The sequence below is a fragment of the Maniola jurtina genome, chromosome 4 (genome assembly GCF_905333055.1).
Source record: "Maniola jurtina chromosome 4, ilManJurt1.1, whole genome shotgun sequence".
NCBI lineage: Eukaryota > Metazoa > Arthropoda > Insecta > Lepidoptera > Nymphalidae > Maniola > Maniola jurtina.
The window spans coordinates 11,464,162-11,484,154 of NC_060032.1; the positions used below are offsets into that span (position 1 = coordinate 11,464,162).

General features: G+C 37.9%; 3 protein-coding genes across 9 annotated transcripts; 1 reads left to right on the forward strand and 2 right to left on the reverse strand.

The window, feature by feature from the left end:
* Nucleotides 1-1,185: 1,185 nt before the first annotated feature.
* On the reverse strand, nt 1,186-12,111 carry LOC123864945 (homeobox protein extradenticle). Of its 6 annotated transcripts, none has more exons than XM_045905730.1 (9): nt 11,590-12,111; nt 11,104-11,256; nt 8,905-9,083; nt 8,388-8,488; nt 7,800-7,950; nt 6,861-6,957; nt 5,815-5,880; nt 4,590-4,777; nt 1,186-4,510 (listed from the first exon to the last, which is right to left on the reverse strand). In XM_045905730.1, the coding sequence occupies exons 1-8, from the start codon at nt 11,846-11,848 to the stop codon at nt 4,599-4,601; spliced, it is 1,185 nt and encodes a 394-aa protein (XP_045761686.1). In that variant the 5' UTR covers nt 11,849-12,111; the 3' UTR covers nt 1,186-4,510; nt 4,590-4,598. The 6 variants fall into 6 exon arrangements, with proteins under 6 accessions (XP_045761686.1, XP_045761685.1, XP_045761687.1 ...); XM_045905729.1 differs by having other exon boundaries at nt 4,590-4,780; nt 11,590-12,110; XM_045905731.1 differs by having other exon boundaries at nt 4,590-4,780; nt 8,905-9,065; nt 11,590-12,109.
* A 343-nt stretch (nt 12,112-12,454) lies between these two features.
* Nucleotides 12,455-14,894, forward strand: LOC123864928 (glycine--tRNA ligase). The gene has a single exon (XM_045905697.1). It carries the CDS (start codon nt 12,579-12,581, stop codon nt 14,784-14,786), a length of 2,208 nt encoding a protein of 735 aa, XP_045761653.1. The 5' UTR covers nt 12,455-12,578; the 3' UTR covers nt 14,787-14,894.
* A 1,052-nt stretch (nt 14,895-15,946) lies between these two features.
* Nucleotides 15,947-19,541, reverse strand: LOC123864956 (pre-mRNA-splicing factor 38B-like). 2 transcript variants are annotated; one of them, XM_045905768.1, is made up of 7 exons: nt 19,363-19,539; nt 19,167-19,295; nt 18,179-18,303; nt 17,819-17,954; nt 17,107-17,320; nt 16,428-16,577; nt 15,947-16,245 (listed from the first exon to the last, which is right to left on the reverse strand). In XM_045905768.1, the coding sequence occupies exons 1-7, from the start codon at nt 19,376-19,378 to the stop codon at nt 16,023-16,025; spliced, it is 993 nt and encodes a 330-aa protein (XP_045761724.1). In that variant the 5' UTR covers nt 19,379-19,539; the 3' UTR covers nt 15,947-16,022. The 2 variants fall into 2 exon arrangements, with proteins under 2 accessions (XP_045761724.1, XP_045761725.1); XM_045905769.1 differs by lacking the exon at nt 15,947-16,245 and having other exon boundaries at nt 16,436-16,688; nt 19,363-19,541.
* Nucleotides 19,542-19,993: the final 452 nt, after the last annotated feature.

A 19,993-nucleotide genomic window follows, 5' to 3' on the forward strand; every position in this document is an offset into this window, starting at 1 on the left:
AGTTGTGTTTTCTACCTATGTACACCGAAATCTCCGAGATTTCTGAAGCGCTTTCGGTAATTTTTTTATCGATAGAGAAACTGCGGCATTGCCCCATCAAAAATTTGGACTCCAACTCCTCAATCCTGATACTGCAGTGGATCTGACAACGGCCATGTGCGGCAATGAAGAAAAGTCATGACGGCTGATAATACATAAGTTGACGATGACAATAAGCTGTCCCTTGGTCACTATACTAATATTATGGTAAGTACTTATAGGACAGAGTCAAGTCTGTGCGAATAGATGGCCTTGACCTACTGACCGTATTGATAGAAATACGTATATATATATAATATAGAACCTATTAAAAAATCAGTCAAGTACGACCCCGACTCGCATACACGAAGGGTTCCAATTCCTAATCATCGTTACGTACGTATACCTACTTACAAGAAATAACTTTAATTTTTTTGTGATGTAACCAGATGTAACAAATTCACGGTTATCGGATTCTTCCCTTTACTTGTGCTCAATCACACATTGCTACCTACGGTTCATGATTCTTAGGTAAACGAGAAGCGTTCTACGCTTTTGATTTCCTTGACAGACTAAAAGATGTGATCCTATAAGGATCCTTCTTTCTCTGGAGATACGGAATCCTAACAACAACCAGATGCATTAATATCAAGGCAGTGCACCTGCAAGTTTTTATTACATGGCTTGGACACCCAGTTTATACTTACCTATAAGGTCATAATGAATCGTCCAAAGCTAACCATGAATGAAGCCATCTCACGCGCGATGACAGCCTGTCTAGGTGTCCAACGTGATAATAGGGTACCTATTGGTAGACTTTCACTATTATGGTCAAATCGGCAACTTTTTATCAAACGTCAAAACCTGCCCGCGAAATTCAGTAACTCAGTCATAGACCTACGATTTTTCGCTAACTCAGTACCTAAGTAACTAACAGTAACTCGCGTCAAACTCATTATTTTGACTATGTAATTTCTTAAACTGAACACTTTCAAGTAAAGATTTTTATGTAATCCTGTGAAAATGATATTGCCTTGCGGAATTAGAATGCCATAAGCTTACTTTGTCGTATTAGTTTACAAATTGCGAAAAACCAAATTAAATTTGAATTTCGCGGGCAGGCCGGTCTCATGACCCTTAAAGGGAGAAAAAAATAAAACGTCAATATAACTACACAAAAATGTAATTTATTCAATCTGATGGTCGCAATAACATTGAACTTGTCGTATACATGTGCCACGCCGCTGGTTTACTCGTATCACTACATTAATCGAATCTCATTAAAATCTATTATTAAAATCGTATAAATAGTATGCGTTAGTAAACAGGGTGTTTTGTTTGCTTGGAAATCTTAAACCTCTTAAATTAGATAAAGAAAAACGGTTTTGGATTAAATGGAATCTTTTTTACGACGACCCTGGCGTAATCCCGGGTTAAAATACCAGGAAGAAAAAGAATCCCTACTTAAACTAGAAAAATATTTTTTAGTATAATATAATAGTGGGTACTTAAGAAATATTAAGGTAATTTTCATGAAGAAAAATACAACGTATGCGTTCTGCTCATGACAAGTTTAAAGTCTAAGTTACACTGTCTCAAACAAATAAAACACCCTGTATTGTAAAGGACATAGGCAGCGGCGCGTTCTATAATGATCGCTGTAGTTTAACTCCAATTATTATATTTTTCTCTTTAACGTTTTCTTCGTATACTGTTTCAGATATCTTGACTTTAGAACACATCAACTTAATTCTATTAATTTTTTATTTATATCCAAATTATTTCTATGTGTACAGTGGAACTATCCATCTCGTTAGGCTGCTTAATATAGTCTAAGAGACGGTGACCAATTTGTTCAAGAGCTTAATATCATCATAAATATTAATGTCTGTCGGTTGGACTCACGTCTTAGCCGGAGTATGCCTGACTAGTTTCAAACCCGTCCGAGGTCATTTTTCAATGGGCTTCTGCTTGCGACTTTGAACGCCTGGGTGGTCCAGGCCACCTTCGCAGAGGTGCTCTGATACCAGTCGATATATTAATAACATTAGTATGTATGTATTACAATAAATAATGTGTGTATTACAAAAAACACTGAATAAATAGTCCAACGTCTCTCAGTCTATTGGGCAATAGACAATCTATTTTCATTGAATCAGAACGACAAATAAAATAAAATCATTAACATTTAACCTATACACTACATGAAAAAATAATATTCTGTGCCAGCAACAATTTAGCACCGAAAATATAATATATTATGGTTTAGTACTGCTAGTATAAGGCTCAAGACACATTAACGCACAGCCAAATTGAACCGACGCATCTTTTTAGGGTTCCATACCGGAAAGGTGTCAATGGGACCGTATTACTAAGCCTCTGCTGTTCGTCCGTCTGTCAGCGGGCCGTATCCCATGAATAGGTGCCTAGATAGTTGAAATTTTCAGTGTGAAAATGGCCGCCACGCAAATTAAAAAATTCAGTTTTATATCTTGTACGATCGTCGTGTACAAGTCCAACTCGTACATGACCGGCTTTCTCATTTTTATAATATATTATTCAAACGTATACCTTGACGTATACTGAACTTTAACTCCAACGCGCACATTTATCCCACACAAACTTTGTATTAGGTACAGAGCTAATATAATGTTGGCGTTCACTTTACGTTTAAAAATCGCGTCAATGAGCGGTCGACTCTGCAACAATATGCCTTGAACCTGAGTTCTGCATAACGTTTACTCGCTAACAACTGCGTGAAACATTTGTACAACAAAGTACAAGTAATTGTAATAGCATTCTTAACGTTCATATGGAGACCTACAATTTTGTCAAACAAATATTTCACTCAAATCCTAGTAAACGTTTGAATAACTCACAGTTGCCATACCGATATTCACAACACCGAAGAATTTAATTGAAAACGATCAAATGAAGACGTTTAAACTTATGTTAAAAGGATAAAATCGCTTACTTGTATCGTAGTAAATAGGAGTTAAGTGAAAAAGAGAAATACTCAGTGTGCGCCGACCTTTATAAACCTCGTCTATTAAAATATTAAAATTGCACACTTTATTTCGGCAGCCCAAGTATACTGTCGACTGACAATACCATCTCTCTATTCACTATTCAGAATTTATTATTACAACACAAAGTAAAAGAAAAACATACAGATATCTCAAAAAAAAGAAGGTAAATAGGAACCTACCTGTTGGCTCGTCTCAATGAACAGGGTATAGTTAGACGTTATCGTCAGTCGGCACCGCCACAAGGGCTCGTCCACATCGATCTAGTCAGCATAAAAACATATCTTAACGCTTACAATATAAACATTACACTACATTCACTTACATACTATCGTATATTTATATTCACCGTATGGTAAGGATTAGTTATTTATTTAAAATTATTTATACTTCAGCCACTTTACTATTTTCTATTTGATATTCATTTGGTCAAAAAGTATTAGATGTGTCATTGTAAGAGTTACGTGAAAGGTGTGTCCTTCACTCATGCATTCCCTCGTTTGAGGTCCTCATGACCGCGAATTGAAAGATTAATTTTAACATTGAACCGATCATTAATGTTAGTAAGGCATTATTCAGTTGCATCGTATTGATAGCTTTATTTAAAGCAAATTGCAACTACCTGCTATATTATATGAAATACCCAGACTTGTATTGGGTGAGGTTACTAAGCTTATCTACGTCGAAAGATTTACTTAACGTTTCGAAACTACTTGATTAAATTTAATTCAAATAGAAACTTTTCTAAACGTCAAATAGAAAATGGTATCATGGCCCGGGTATATTTAGTGAACGTTTACAAAAAGAGATCTTGTCACTTGCTGCGGTAATACTGCCGAATACTTGACTTTAGAAACAATCACTGGGCCAAAATAATACTTTTCGAGAACTGGCGTAAAATTAGCAAAATACATAATAATTAATAATTATGAACAGTCATATCCTTATTTACATTGGTTTGGTTTGCATAAATTCCGCGCATGTTCTTGACCTACTTGACATGCGCGGACTAACATAGTCGCCTGCATTCATTTAACAACAGAAAATCATGTACAAAAATGTATGTGTGCGTATTTTTAATGAATTGCGTAAAGTTTTGTTTTTTAAAAGTTAAAGTCGAAATGCTTTCTTTATATGTCAATTTTTTTTGTAGACTAGAATGCGATGTCTACTCTCTGGCGATTTATTTCATGTAAATTCTAGGATATCACTGTACATTATATAAAAATAATTACAATAAATACTCCGGTAAAACCTATGTAAATTGTATAGAGTAAAAATAATAATACACAAAAATAAATCGATGAATTTCAATAGAAATCGCGTATAAAATAACATTTAACTAGAGTTTAGTGTAGACGCAGTGGTATAGTATACAAGGTCCTACAGCTAGGGGGCGCTCGCCTACGCCGCGTGTCGCAACTTATAGTAATGGCAATTTTGTGGAAGCTGCGCGATTGTGGCCCCTAGAACAAGAGAAGAAAACCGTGAGCGTTTCCGTCCGAGCAAGCACGTCTTACCGCGTAGCCACGGGAATGATTGTACCTGGCGCGCCTAGGGCGACAGGTCCTGGTGCATGGGGTCGTAGCCCATGGCCGCGTCGTAGGGCGGCTGGGGCTGGTCGTAGCCCGGCGCCGGGAGCGAGTAGCCCATGGAGTCCTGCGTGGGCGCGGGGGACATCATGGGCGTCGCCGTGCCGGACGCCGCGCCCATGGAGTAGGGGGAGGCGCCCGCTGCTGCGGAAGAGATGCGTCAGTTACCATGCGGAAAAGGATTACACTCTTTTTTTAATTGATTTTTTTACTGAAATGTACTTATAGTTTTCTATAAAGAGTCTTTCGTAAGATCATTCGTCAATGAGCCGTCATACGACCTCATATTTTTATAAGACCTCATTGATTTAAAAGCAAAATTATTGCTGCAAATGTGTAAATCAAAGCATTTAATTTTAAATAATCTATATTGAGGTTATTGTATTTGAATTTCGCAACTTTATTAAGATTAAGTATAATTAAGCCAGGGACAAATCTAGGGGCAAAACGCGGAACTCCATCCGAATTTATTATGTTACAGTACTACCACTTTTATAAAATTATTTTGCACAGAAAACCTAAAGCAGACTGAAACCGAATGTACACCAAGGAAATACAGGCATTATTGCTTGACATTAAGATTTTAAACACAAGAACAACAGAGATTGCATAAAGCAACAGATATAGAGCGTAGGTAGAAACTAAATTTTTGTGCACTCATAATAGGATTAAGCATTTGCTGAGACGCTGGTAACGCAGCGCAGCACAGTATAGATTTTGCAGGGCAGGGCAGTTAAGGCAGACATAGGCCGGGAGAGTGTACTGTGACGCAGCTGATAGACTCGTCCAGAATGAGTAAAATCATGTGTCAATGTGCACGCGTCGCGCAGAAGTCTGTACCCGCACTGACGCAGACCAGGACAGACGCATATCTGCGTCGCACGTGCCAGCGCCGTAGCGTACGCATCTCTCAGTGCATTCATGTATTACAAAATCTGCTCTGCCCTGCACTGCTCTGTACAACATCGCCTGCGTGTCAGCACACGCTTACCCAGATTTCTGCGCAGAAACAATGGCGTAACTTATAAAAGTGGTAGTATTGTAATTTCTCTTCGGCGGTTTGTTCGCGCAGAAATAGCGCATCTAACATTTCCGCACGACACATTCCAGCGGAATTGCTCTATGTCGTGGATTCCCGCTAGATTAGTCCCTGGCTTCAGGGCAATATAGCTGTTTACTGTTGTATGCGGCGTGGCCGGCCGGAGAGCGAGCCTCGCGCCTGCCCGCGCCCGCCCACGACAGGTCTGTGTGCGGAAACCAGGCTATGTAGTCCAACCCACACTCATAAACATTTACAATGTTCTATAAACCCTGATATGCTAAATCGTCATTTATTATTTTATATATTCTAATATTTACAATAATTTATTTAATTTTTATCATACTATTTCTAGACAATTTTTAACTATTATTTCAATATTGGAACCCCTTAAATCACAGCCTTGTTGTGGGTTAGTAGGGAATTATGACTACCCATATTATAAATGCGAAAGTATGTTGGTTTGTCCTTCAACCACGTCGCAACGGAGCAACGGCTCGACGTGATTTTCTGCATCTATACAATTAAAGACCTGACGAGTGTCATACTTGTAGGCTACTTTCTATCTTGGAAAATCAAAGTTCCCATGGGATTTTAAAAACCATAATCCACGCGTACGAAGTCACGGGCATCACCTAGTGTTCAAATAATAATAAAACTGAATGTTCTAACAATGCTTCGAGCGGAAAAGCGCACTTTCATCTTCATTCTCTATCATTTTAAAGGATATTAAAATGATTAAAACGGTATATTTTCCTAAATTATTTTGATACCTTTAACTAAAATTAATTGAGGCCACCTCAACTATGTTTATTTTTGTGCTTGTTGGATAGAAAATGTCAATAAAACGCTTGTTGATAAGGAGAATCCTCTGAGATATTTTTTTACTCATATAAAACGCCATACAAAAATACTGTTTCAAGTTTCAACTAAAGAAGGTTTATAGAACATTTCGAATGTTTATGAATAACAGGGCATTTTTTACATTGTGAATTAAAAGTATAGTTTTGAAGTTTCAATAATTTCGAGAGTAATATTTACTGAAGTTTTAGTAAGTGGAGATTTCAGTGCAAGTACACAGTGCATATAGCTCACTCAAGTAGAGACATTTGGGCGGTCTATGTGCACCGTGTACACACTACCTGCGCAGTGTACACGCACCATAACTGATGGAAGGCTACTTACCGGCTGCTTTCTTCGCGGCGTAGAGATTGGCCTCTTCTTGCGCTTTGCCAATGTTCTTCTTGTAGCGAATGCGCTTGTTGCCGAACCAATTGGACACCTGCCAACAAACATAAATCATCAAATCAATGTCGGACAATTTTTGTCTTGCAAAAGAGAGCCAATCGACCAATTTATAAACTCGGTTCACGCGAATCTCTTTGTGAAAAAACACTCTTTTTCTCTCGCAGGAAAAAGTGTACTAATTTTATTTGTATTTCACATTTGACATTTATGAATTGGAAGTAATTTTGTACAGTCATTCAGAAGTAATAAGGCATTGACAGACAGCATTTCAGACAGACAGACAGACGGACGGACGAATGGACGGACGGATGGGCGGTGGTGACGAACTACACAGTCCGCTGTGTAGTTCGTATCGATATCAGAAATAGAATAACTCTCGAGTACCTGCGTGACAGTGGTGCCACAGTGTCGAGAGTCATCTCGGTCTTCACTTCTTTACTCAGATAGAAGTTGACCAAATGGGAATAAAAGCAGATGGAGAACCAGTTTGCTGAGAAGTGAAATTCTGCCTCCTCTGCCGAGAGTCCAGAAAGCTGGCAAATAGGCAAAGAGCCACTGTGATACTTACGAGGCACTGATGCCGCACTCATTTGCCAGTTTCTATAAGGGATTTGCTGGATGCAAGTAGAAATAATCATTGCATATAATGGTCGTGTTCACTGTGCCGACATCAGTGTGGGATGACTCGCGAGTACCTGCGAGACAGTGATGCCGCAGCGTCGAGCCAACTCGGCCTTCACTTCTTCACTCGGATAGGGGTTCGCGAGATGCGAATAGAAATAATCGTTGAGCAAGTCCAGAGCTCGCCTGCTGAAGTTGCGCCTCTTCCGCCGCGAGTCGAGGAAGCTGCGGAACAGGCAGAGAGCTAGAGGGTACCTGCGAGACCGTGATGCCGCACTTGCGCGCCAGCTCCTCCTTAGCCTCCTCGCTGGGGTAAGGGTTGGACAGGTGCGAGTAGAAGTACTCATTGAGGATCTCTGAGGCCTGCTTGCTGAAGTTGCGGCGCTTTCGGCGCGCGTCCAGGAAACTGCAAGCGTTAATGTATTCGTCAATATCGTTTTTTATGTTTTTTAGCTCATTATAGTTATCCTCTCTTTTTTTTGTAACGAGGCCGAGGTTGAGCTGGACACGTACATTTGACAAAACTTACGAAAAAGCGGCATAATATGTAACAGCCAATATAGTTAAATGAAAACATGATGTACGAGTATATTACGAGTAGATTATATTGAATCAAAATATTATTATGTTTTTTACTGCGGTTGACAGACACAACGCAAGAAAACACGTGACTGACGACTGTGTTGATGATTAACCAACTGAAAACTAGAATCATGCATGAAAATAAAAATAAAAGCACTACTTTTCTTTAGGGTTTTGTGATATATTAGGCATTCATAAGTAAACTTTGTTACAAATGATTGAGTAAAAATGTCATTAATTAAAAACGGAATATAAACTCACCGTGAACGTAGGATCATGACCGCTTCACACGTGGACTGTTTCAGCTGCATCTGGATAGAACTGAACTTCTTGTGGATGATCTGCACCATGCGCTCTATTTCCTGTTGTACAACTTTATATTACATACAGTGATACATACTTGATTACTCTTAAATCTTTGCAGATGTTGTTGTACTTCTGCAATGTTTCATATCTTATTTGTTTAAACACTTTCAGGATTCACAATCAGAGAGTTAATTCTTATGCTTAAGGGAATAGCGATAGATTTCATTTCACGGTTTCACCGCGGCGTACTGAGTTCGTTGAAGAAACACAACCAGTACCTATAGTGAATATTACTTTTCAGTTGTTTAATATATTTTGCGCCTTCGTATAATTTTTCGTAATAAATATTATTATATTTGTATTCAAGGTAAGCAATGCTTATCTGCCCCTATGAAGTGTACTCTACTGCTGGTGGTGGATCTCACCGATCTGGGCCGCGTCGCGCGGCACAGTTTTAATGAGGAAGGCTCACCTTGGGAGTGATGGGTCTGGTGCGACTCTGCTCCCGGAGCAGGTTCATGACGTGCGTGGTGAACTCGTTGCACGCGTTCTCGTACTTGTCCAGCTCCTGGTGGTAGATCTGTCGGATCTGGGCCAGCTTCGCGCGGTAGTCGGAATGCTCGATCGCGTTATCTGCTTGGGCCACAGTGCCTTAAGTTGCAGCAAACGGGACAGAAAGAGAACATGCATTCCTGACCCAATATGCATTCTGTTAGTACATGCATGGTTTTATTTTATCATAGTTAATATTGTTACAAAGCTCTGAATCACAATCTATTTTTTTGCTCTCGCAAATACCACACCAAATTATTTACTATCTAACTATTTTAATTATCATTTTCTTATAATAAAAATGCAATTTCTGTATGTATTTTATCATATTAACTTTCATTGTAATGTAGGTCACTTAAGTTATAACTAACATACTTTTAAAAACTTGCTCATGTGATACAAAATTAAATTACTTGTGAGTTATTTTATGAGAAACACATTTCATATTTCCTTGATAATTACGGCAATAGCGACATAATTATGCAAATGAATTAATTCATTAATATAAATCAATGCATGAAGGTATCATCAAAAAACGAAATAAAGTTAATATATTCTACTTATTTTTGTACTTATAAGAATTAGTTTTTAACTTTTCCTCATAAAAATGTACATTAAACACTCTATTTAAAGATAAAAATATTTTGCAATATCTATTTTTACAATTTTTTTGTTTATTTTCATAGGTTTCTAAGGGTTTCTAATCGAGTTAGTTTTACTTTATAATTTAATTGACTATAACAGCCTACAGGAATCAAATATGTACTGTCAACAAGTTTATTTCATGCTTACATCAAAAGGTTAATTTTAGGCTTTCTATTATACATAACTCAGTTCATTGGGCAAACTGAAAGCATATTATGCACAAACACCACACACAATATTAAGCTATGTCTCCACAGTCACATGTATGTAACATCTACCATTAAATTGCTTTACCAATCATTGGCCTTACACTGGCCAATGGCCATACACACTCAAGTTTACCATCAAGTTTGCAAGCAGACTTGAAGCAGCATCCGTCAACATCAGTCAACTGACTGACATGTTGATGCAGGTAGCCCTAAAATAGCCCCATTTTTCTTTGATCATCACAATAGCCTAATATTTGACATATCGTTGATTCAGGATCAAGCCAAGAATTGCCTCACTCTAGTTCACTCTGAGGCTGCTTCAAGTTTGCTGCAAACTTGACTTGCAAAAATAATATTTTTTAACTTAATGATGCAATCTCAATCAACTAACTAACTCTCACTTTAACTTAATCTCAATGTTGAAGCATCGAGCCTCTCTCATTGAACATGTATCTAAAATAGGTACCTGGCTTACGATCTGTTCTTTTAGAAATTTTCAACTGAATATGGCAGTATATGTTAGGTATTTAATTGTACCTTGAATTATGTACACAGATTATGCACAGGATTGTACATGAGAAATCTAGAAAAAGTGAGGTGAATTTATTGTTAATGTTAGATGGTATTATGTACTTAATTGAAAATTTCATAAATAAACAGGGAAAATTGAATGAGGGGTAATTTTTTTTTTCAATCAATCAATCAATAAAATCAGACATCAATTAAATACTGGTGTTCATACAGAACACTCAAACTTTTCTTCTAATATTAGCCAAGTAATAATTCTAACATGGGAATTCATTTTTAATTTTTATATATGAAAATATGTTTTGTAAAGATTAATTCAAATGAAAAAATGTAAACAAACTTCTTCTTTAGTAACTTTGAAAATGAAATTGAACTCCTTATTGATATAGGGGGAATTATTTTAGACCATACAGAAAGACTAGAGAGAAAAAAAACAGTCTATTCTATTCTAATGATATGATTAAGTAAAAGTGTATCAATCTAAAATTTATATTACTTTCACAGAATTTCTATACAGAATTATTGTGAAACAACTAAAAATAAAAAGGTTAACACTTATTCTTCTGCTTTTAATTCAATAAATTGACTGATATGTCAATATACAGCTTAAACCGTTTGGTTCAGAAACTTGAAATTTTTATGTAGCTTCTTTCTATAACATAGACCCTCACTTAGAATAGATAACCAGAAGTCAACTATTAATTTCACATAACAAAATAGTATTAAAGGTCAATCACCCCATTCGCCTGCAGCGGCTGAAGCAGAGGCGGCCGCCCCGGCTCCACCACCTTTCTCAGGGCCTGCTACACCCTCCGCAATCAGCATGTTGTCCAACCTCATCAGCTGAGGGTCTGGAGGCTCTTCCTCTTGCGTGTTGCGGAGAGATAAGACTGGTGACAACAACATACAGTTGGATACTAGTTACAGTTGGTATTGCACAAAAAGTACTTACACTGGATTTAGATAAGAATTTAAGAAGAATTCTGAATGTGTTACGACTATTGTTGTTCCTGCCTGTTCCTCAGATAAGTTTAATACTTAGTATGTGGAGAGGGAAGAAAACAGATTCTTGCAAATAAGAGGCTTGGCCTCCCTTTAGTATAGATAACGCTGATAAAAGGACTAGGTTGCATATGCCTATCAGTAGGTAGCTTTAGTCGGGAGGTGCACCCCTAGGTGTCACCTCGATTTTTTCTTAAAATATATATTGATGTATGAATTACCTGTTTTTTCTTTGATTTCGCACAACACAGAAAATAGCGCAGGCTTCATCCTGTGACAGTTGAGCGTGTGTTTCCTGGCTTGCGCCTCGTCGAGGCTCTGGTCGGTTATGTTCATGATTTGCTGCAGGATCTCGCCAATATCCTGCTTCCTCGCCTCGCCGTCGCCCGCGGCAGGCGCACCGTCGCCGCCGGGCAGCCCGTAGCCTTGAGGTCCCATGAGACCACCGCTATGCGCCATCATTCTATTCGGATCGTCCATCTTCCAACACGCAATACATAAATTCACTAAAAACTTACACTAAATACGTATACTTGTTTGTACCTGATTTGAACGCTATTATCATAAAATAAAACGATTCAAAAATTAATTTACAGCTTCGCTTGAGAAGCAATCACTTCTCCCTCCGTTCTTCAGCCAGCAATAAAATGGCCGACTTCTTTGTGCTGTCAAGTTCTAAAATATTTGCAAAAGAAAACAAATAATTAAACTATTTGCCTCACGCTTCATCTCGTAATCATTTACGCTGTGATTTAAAGTACGAAAGAGATAGTAAATATAATGTTGCCACATAAGTAACAAAGAAGCTTTTATTGTTTTAGAAATGACGCGTTTTCATGAAATATCTCACGACTTTCTTCAGACCATTTCATGATTTTCATTTTTGTGTCTTGATTAGACTGTGTAATATGTTAGCACAAAAACATATATTTATTTATAATATTGTCATTCTGAAGTTAAATACATATTAATTTTAAAATTGATTCTCTATTTATTTAAACCATTAGTAAAATTATGAATCCGATGAATCCCTTGTCCATCACTATTTTCACACTGACACATTTCTCTTTCAATGACAGTTGACAGCTGTCATGGCCTAGTCGACTTTGTTTCGTCGACTTTTCTTCGGATTTCGTCAGCCACGCGAACATTTTAAAATAATTTGCCGGGTGGCAAAAAACTTATTAACCATACGGTTTCATAGTTTTAAATGAAAAACATTCTTACGTTAGTGTTTAACTATAGTGCTCTTAGAAAACATCTGCCACCAATCTTTAGCCAGTTCAGATTTTCACATTCAGATAATCTTCCGCAGTGGGGAAGTAACAAAACTCATCGAAAAATCAAAATCCCTAATCCACATCGGGAGATAATTATGGCTGACCCTAAGATTGAAGAAATCCTCGCCCCGCTGCGTGCCTGTGTAAAGGAACAAGGTGATTTAGTGAGAAAACTTAAAGAAGAAAAAGCTCCCGAAATTGATATAAAAAAAGCTGTTGCTGAATTAAAAAATAGGAAAAAGATATTAGAGGATAAAGAGTTGAGCTTATCGCCAGCAGAAGAATTATTCGACCGTTCGAAAATGGAAGACCTTATCAAAAGAAGATTCTTCTATGATCAATCGTTTGCTATCTATGGTGGCATTACAGGTCAGTTTGATTTCGGGCCGATGGGCTGTGCGCTCAAAAGCAATATGATTCAGTTGTGGAGGAAATATTTTATTCTTCAAGAACAGATGTTAGAAGTTGACTGTTCTATATTAACTCCCGAGCCTGTACTTAAAGCTTCTGGGCACGTTGAGAGGTTTGCTGACCTCATGACTAAGGATATCAAAACAGGAGAATGCTTCAGGTTAGACCATCTTATCAAAGCTCATTTGGAGAAAATTAAAAGTGAGAAGAACACTGCAGCAGAGCTCAAGGCAGAAATAGAAGATATTCTTGTTAAGCTAGATGGTATGAATGCTGATGAAATGTCAGCTCTCATGAAGAGGTTTGACATGAAATCCCCCATAAGTGGCAATGAGCTGACTGCTCCCATTGAGTTCAACCTCATGTTTAACACACAGATTGGTCCTTCTGGTCTTGTGAAAGGCTTCCTTAGACCAGAGACAGCACAAGGCATTTTCGTAAACTTCAAACGTCTCCTCGAATTTAACCAAGGCAGACTTCCATTTGCTGCAGCTCAAATTGGCAACTCCTTCAGAAATGAAATCTCTCCAAGATCTGGACTTCTGAGAGTTAGAGAGTTCACCATGTGCGAAATAGAACATTTCTGTGATACTAAGGACCATCCTAAATTTGAGTCTATTAAGGATACTCAAATGCTATTCTACTCTGCAGACAGTCAGGAACAAGGAAGACCAGCTGAAATTTTAACTATAGGAGAAGCTGTGGCAAGAGGCACTGTCAACAATGAGACCTTGGGGTACTTTATGGCAAGGATTCATTTGTATATGTTAGCTGTTGGCATTGACCCTAAGAAACTCAGATTTAGGCAACACATGGGTAATGAAATGGCTCATTATGCCTGTGATTGTTGGGATGCAGAATGTCTATCTAGTTATGGCTGGGTGGAGTGTGTGGGTTGTGCTGATAGATCTGCATATGATCTCACTCAACACACTAAAGCAACTGGTACAAGACTTGCTGCTGAGAAAAAACTGCCAGCTCCAAAGCAGATTGAAGTTGTAGAAGCAATACCTAACAAGGCTGCAATTGGAAAGGAATTCAAGAAAGATGCTAAAGTCATTAACGATGCACTCGCATCAATGGATTCCACAGCTTTAGAACAACTCCAAGAAAAATTAGAAAATGATGGAGAGTTCGCACTTAACACTCCAAATGGTGATTTCAAACTCACTCCAAAACTTGTGAGTGTCAAGAAGACTCAGAAGACAATTCATGTTGAAGAAATCATACCAAGTGTTATTGAACCATCGTTTGGTGTTGGAAGAATTCTCTATTGTATCTTGGAACATAACTTCAAGATGAGGGAAGGGGATGAGCAGAGAACGTACTTCTCATTACCGGCTACTGTTGCACCTATGAAGTGTGCTGTATTGCCTTTGAGTGGAAATGTGGAGTTCCAGCCATTTGTTAGAGAATTGTCACAAGAACTTACCAATGTAGATGTGTCACACAAAGTAGATGATTCATCTGGCTCAATTGGTAGGAGATATGCTAGAACAGATGAGCTTGGAGTGCCTTATGCTATTACTGTAGATTTTGATACCATGAAGGAACCTCATACAGTAACTCTAAGAGAAAGAGATAGTATGGGTCAGATTCGACTACCTTTGCAAGAAGTACCAACTGTAGTAAGAGATCTTGCGAATAGTAAAATATCATGGGCTGATGCGGAGGCAAAGTACCCCAAGTTTGAACAACAAGAAAATGTGAAAGGTGTAGCAGCATAAAATGTAATGATGTACATCAAGCATAAAAAATTATATTATTGTACCTATTTATTAATTACTTAGCTTTTAAGCTTTTGCAAAATGGAAATAAAAATGCTTAAATTATAATTTTTTTGTTTCACTTTATGTATTTTTAGGGTTCAGTACCTCAAAAAGAAAAACGGAACCCTTATTATGATCACTGTGTCATCAGCTGTTTGTACATCCGTAGTGTCTCTCAAGAAAACCTATAGGGTACTTCCTGTCTCTACCTAGAATCATGAAATTTGGCAGGTACGAGTAGGTAGGTCTTATAGCACAAGTAAAAGAAAAAATCTGAAAACCGTGAATTTGTAGTAACATCACAAAAAAAATGTGTTCATGAACAAATAATAATAATTAGTATTTTCAAAGATAACTATACCAAGTGGGATATTAACGTAAGTAAGATACCTGCATTAAAGAAAGATAACTATACCAAATGGGGTATAAGAAGATAACTAAACCAAGTCAGGGGTTGATCCCTGGCACACATCTCTAAGTTTTCGAAGATATGTGCATTTTAAGAAATTAAACATCATTTGCTTTAACCGTGAAGAAAAAAATTGTGAGGAAACCAGCATGCCGGAGTTCTCCATAATGTTCTCAAAGATGCGTGCAGTCAGCCAAACTGCACTGAGCCAGCATGGCAGACTATGGCCTAACCCTTTTATTCTGAGAGGAGACCCATGCTGTGAATGGGCTGATCATGTTTTTATTTATGCAAGTCCTTAAAGTAAACATCTCTTGTCAAAGCTCTAAAATGGTCCCAAATCAGTAAACCAAAAACGATGTTGCGCTGCCGTTGCCCAGTAATATCTCCCCTCGTGATCATGTGAAGATTACTAACAAAATATAACTATCACGACTATTGATCTTGACCTACTGACGATCAAGACACTTGGTTGGGACAATGGCTTCTATTACCCAAGATCACTTCTTTTCAGCTGCCGATTTTTAAGCGTCCAAACAGGTATATCATTTCTTAGGTGATGTGCTGTTGCCTGTGGAGAAGCTTAAACTTATTTTGAACTAACCGCTACAACTGCCCGAGGCTCGGCTCAGGTGATAGTAGCCAGTGTGCGCTCAACCTTAGCGTATTCCCTATTAAATTGTCAGGTTTATTGAATAAAACAAACGCATAACATTATTACTAATTTTAATTAAACTGTCATGACTCAAACAAAAGCATTGACGTTAATAATCTCGTAGTATTTATTATCTATGGCGGCGTTCTTTAGACCGCGAGCTGTTGCGATGGCGATCTCTGGAACGATCGAAGTTGCGGTCCCTCGATCGTGATCGTTCCCGGTGGCGATCACGATTGACCTCGCGATCACCGCGTCTGTCTCTCTCGCGATCGCGATCACGCTCGCGTTCTCTGTCCCTATCACGCTCCCTGTCTCTGTCATCTCGTCTTGCTGGCCTCTCTTTCTGATATCTGAAAAATTGAAATAACTGCAGACGTCTATCAAAAGTAAACTGTATGCTTGGTTGGATGTCTTTTGGGGAATTTAATCCAAGGTTAAACTCAAACTATTCCCTATAGTTTGAGTTGACTAGCTTCGTTGGATTGCTTTGCCTATTGTGTTTAGGAACTGATGAGTAAAAAGTAGTTGTTACCTGTCCCCCTCTCCATAGTCACGTCTGTCCCTGTCGTCGTGTTCACGCCGGTCGTTGTCCATCCGACCCGGGTTGTAGTTGCTGTTATTCCCTCTGTAGTTTGAGTTGGCTGGCTTCGACGCATTGCTTTGCCTATTGTGCTCTCCTAACCTGAACCGAAATGGGTTATGTAATTAGATTTAAATATTTTAAGGTATTTTCCTCAATAGTTTTTTTAGAAGACGCTGGCATGGCATGGATCCTTGTGTTGATACTTGGCAGCTGCAAAAATCACAAAAGATTACGTTTTTCAATATGAATAGGTTTAAAAAATCTCATTCAACATTATTTACCCTGCTTTAATATGAATTTTTAAATATTTTGTAAAATGAAATTATTCTGTCAATGAAAAGTTACAGAGTTTTTAACATTACAAGGTTTTTTTAACATTGTAATTATAAAAAAAAAATTTTAAGTAAGAGAGATGTTTGATTTACAAATATTATATAGAAGTAAAGTTTTATAGTTTCTATATAGGGGGTATTCTCTGTATATAATGATCTGATTTTGAAAATTCTTTCACTGATACATCTATATCTCCAAGTGCTATTGGCTATAAATTATTTATTATTCATATTATAAAATATTGATATAAACAGACAAACAATAAAGATACCTAATAAAATAAACCAACACCAACCTCTGCTCAATCTGCTTCTGTATGGGCACCGGTATCCGTGGGAACAGTGTGCTGAACCAGTCCAGCTTGATGAGCATCTGCCGCACCAGAGCTCCAATGGTGGTGGGCCCTCCACCTCCTGCACGAGGGTCCACCTCCTCCTCATCGTCGAGGTAATCTGCGTACCAGTCGAACAGATCTGCTGGTGGCTGTGTGTACCGGATGTACATGAAACCTGTTTTGAAATAAATTATCTATGGTTTTGTCTTACTATTGAGATAGGCAAATGGCTGGCTTTCATAGTATCGTTCCATACATTCGCGCTAACCCGAACATATATGTGAGGATATAGGTTTTCTAAAATCCCACAGGATTTTTTTTGTGATATATCTAATACAGTGAACCATGTATTTGTTTTCACAGAATGTCTCATCTGCCGACCAGCCGATTTGCCAAACTTATTATAAAATTTGCCAAAGACAAAGCATTCGCAATATCCCGAATAGTGTGGCCAGTTAATTTTCGAAACCCGAATAATGCAGCAGAATCATAACAGATATCTCTCAACAAGTTCAAAGTTTCTGTAAAACTTAACCTGATTGAAAAATTCTAATAAGTATTTAAATAACAAGCCAGTCACTGCCAACTAGCTCTATTATTCTCACAGAATTTCGGTAAGAATCAGTTTTATGCCCCCCTCAAATACAAATATTTGGTTTTGAATCATACCTACCAAGTGCTCTGATGTAAGGCGAGTCTGTGTGCTGCAACAGGCCATTGACCTGTTTGCGCGTTAGACGCAGTGTGTACAGCTTGTACAGGAGGCAGAACGCTGTGGAAACTATACCACCGGCACCCACTCCCCTAACCTACAACAAAATTTATGAAAGATAACATAACAACACTGGGAGAGAAGAGATTAGGTAAAAAATGAATTGGCCACTCCGGTTATTTTGGACCTTCTACTTCAGTCAGTTACATACATAATTCCAAAAAAAAATCTGTGCTTTATTTTTAAGTCAGCTATGGAAAAATAGATGGCTTAGGCCCAGTATCCAATAAAACAAAATGCAAAGTCTATTAACATACTCACGCCGCCACACATGCCCGTCTGGCCGGCCGTCTTGCGACTGCCGCGCTCCCACGGCTCCAGGTGCTTCACCTGGTAGTAGATCTCATCCACCACCTCGTGGTACGTCTTCAGCTTGAACAGATGCACTGGAGACAATGTCACACTTTAATGATTACATCATACAAAATTTACCTAACAATGAATATCATCTTTGTAATGTGGGAGGGAGCATTGCATTTTTTTGATTGGTTTCATAACAATGGAGATGCAGGTTCGTATCCTGTCGATTCTGCAATTTTTGATATGTAATTTAAATTATTTCAAAATTTCCTTGAAGTGTAAGTAAAAATACTTTTTCGAGTTCTGACTGGCTAACAATTGCTGCTACTAGTTTAAACCAAAGTTTAAACAGAGTTTTGGCAAGCTTAACACAAATGCAGCCAACAACAACAATTGCATTAAAGTTATTCTGAGGCATATTCTTATAATGTCTGCCAATCCACACTTGGCCAGCATGGTGGACTACAGCTTAAATCCTTCTCATTTTGAGATGAGACCTATGCTCAGTAGTGAACCAGCAATGGGTTGATGATATTTTTATAAAAAATCTACTTTATAATTAAAGTAGTCCTGTTTAAAATCCTGTTTTCTGCAATGTGTACCTCCATAGAAGACACCAAAATTAATGATAAGCAATCTTTAATTACAATAGAAATAGAATATAAAGTATCACACACATTCTTATTACTAGTTATACACAGGGCTGCATAACCTAAGTATTTAAATTTGCCGCCATTTTTACTAAGCTTTCAGTCTAGGGATTTTAAAGTTCATTCACCCTGAACTTTGCATTCCACCCGTTTTTGGGTCAATGTTAATACCAGCAGTGTGTCAATCTACCAAAATGCATAAGTCTAAGGTTGAAGATTACAGAAGAGGAAAATAGCAAAACAAAAGATGAATAATGATTTTCCATAACTCCTGAGCGTTGTTTTGTTTGCTTACCTACCTTTGAAGTAGCTAGAACCTTGAATGTTTGCTAATATTAAAGGGTTCAGATTCATAGTTTGTTCGTTACCCCAGATCGGTAATACGTTATGTTGCTTGCTAGTCTTCATGGGTCTTTGCTGATTGTATTCTGAAAATGCAAGCCATTAGTAGAAACTTGATACGCAACATCAACGTAATTGTACAACGAAACATACCTTCCGCCTCGGCCATTTTTAACTACTAATATACTTATCGTGTAAAAAGAATAACGCAATGCAATAGCGCCAGAATCAATGGTTACCAACGCAAATTGAAAATACAATAATTTGATAAAATACAAAATAAATGACCACCATGACGTGCTTCGCTAAACCAAAAATTATAGAGCACACCATAGACTACGACAACAGCAAAGAGTGTAGACCACAGACCAGATAAGGGGAGAGTGTAGCCATAGACCACGAATTACCAATGCTACCAACACATCAATAGATAATAGTCCAATACATAGAAGTAGAATTCGTAGTGTAGGTACAAGGATGGTACAAGGGTACAGGTACAAGCATCGATACAAGTTACAACCCATTTGATTAGTAGTGTCAATGCAGAAAACTTCGGATATTGGCAACCTCCTTGGAGTACCTAATTCTAAAACGTAGTGATTAAATACTCTTTGCCTAATTCTATTCTGTGGGTACCTATTGGTCTGAGACCTCAAGTATAAAATAAACCAAGTGCGAGTCAGACTCGCACACCGAGGGTTCAGTACTCAGATATTTTTTCCGACATTTTGCAGAATAAATCAAAAACCATTATGCACAAAAATAAATGAAAATCTGTTTTAGA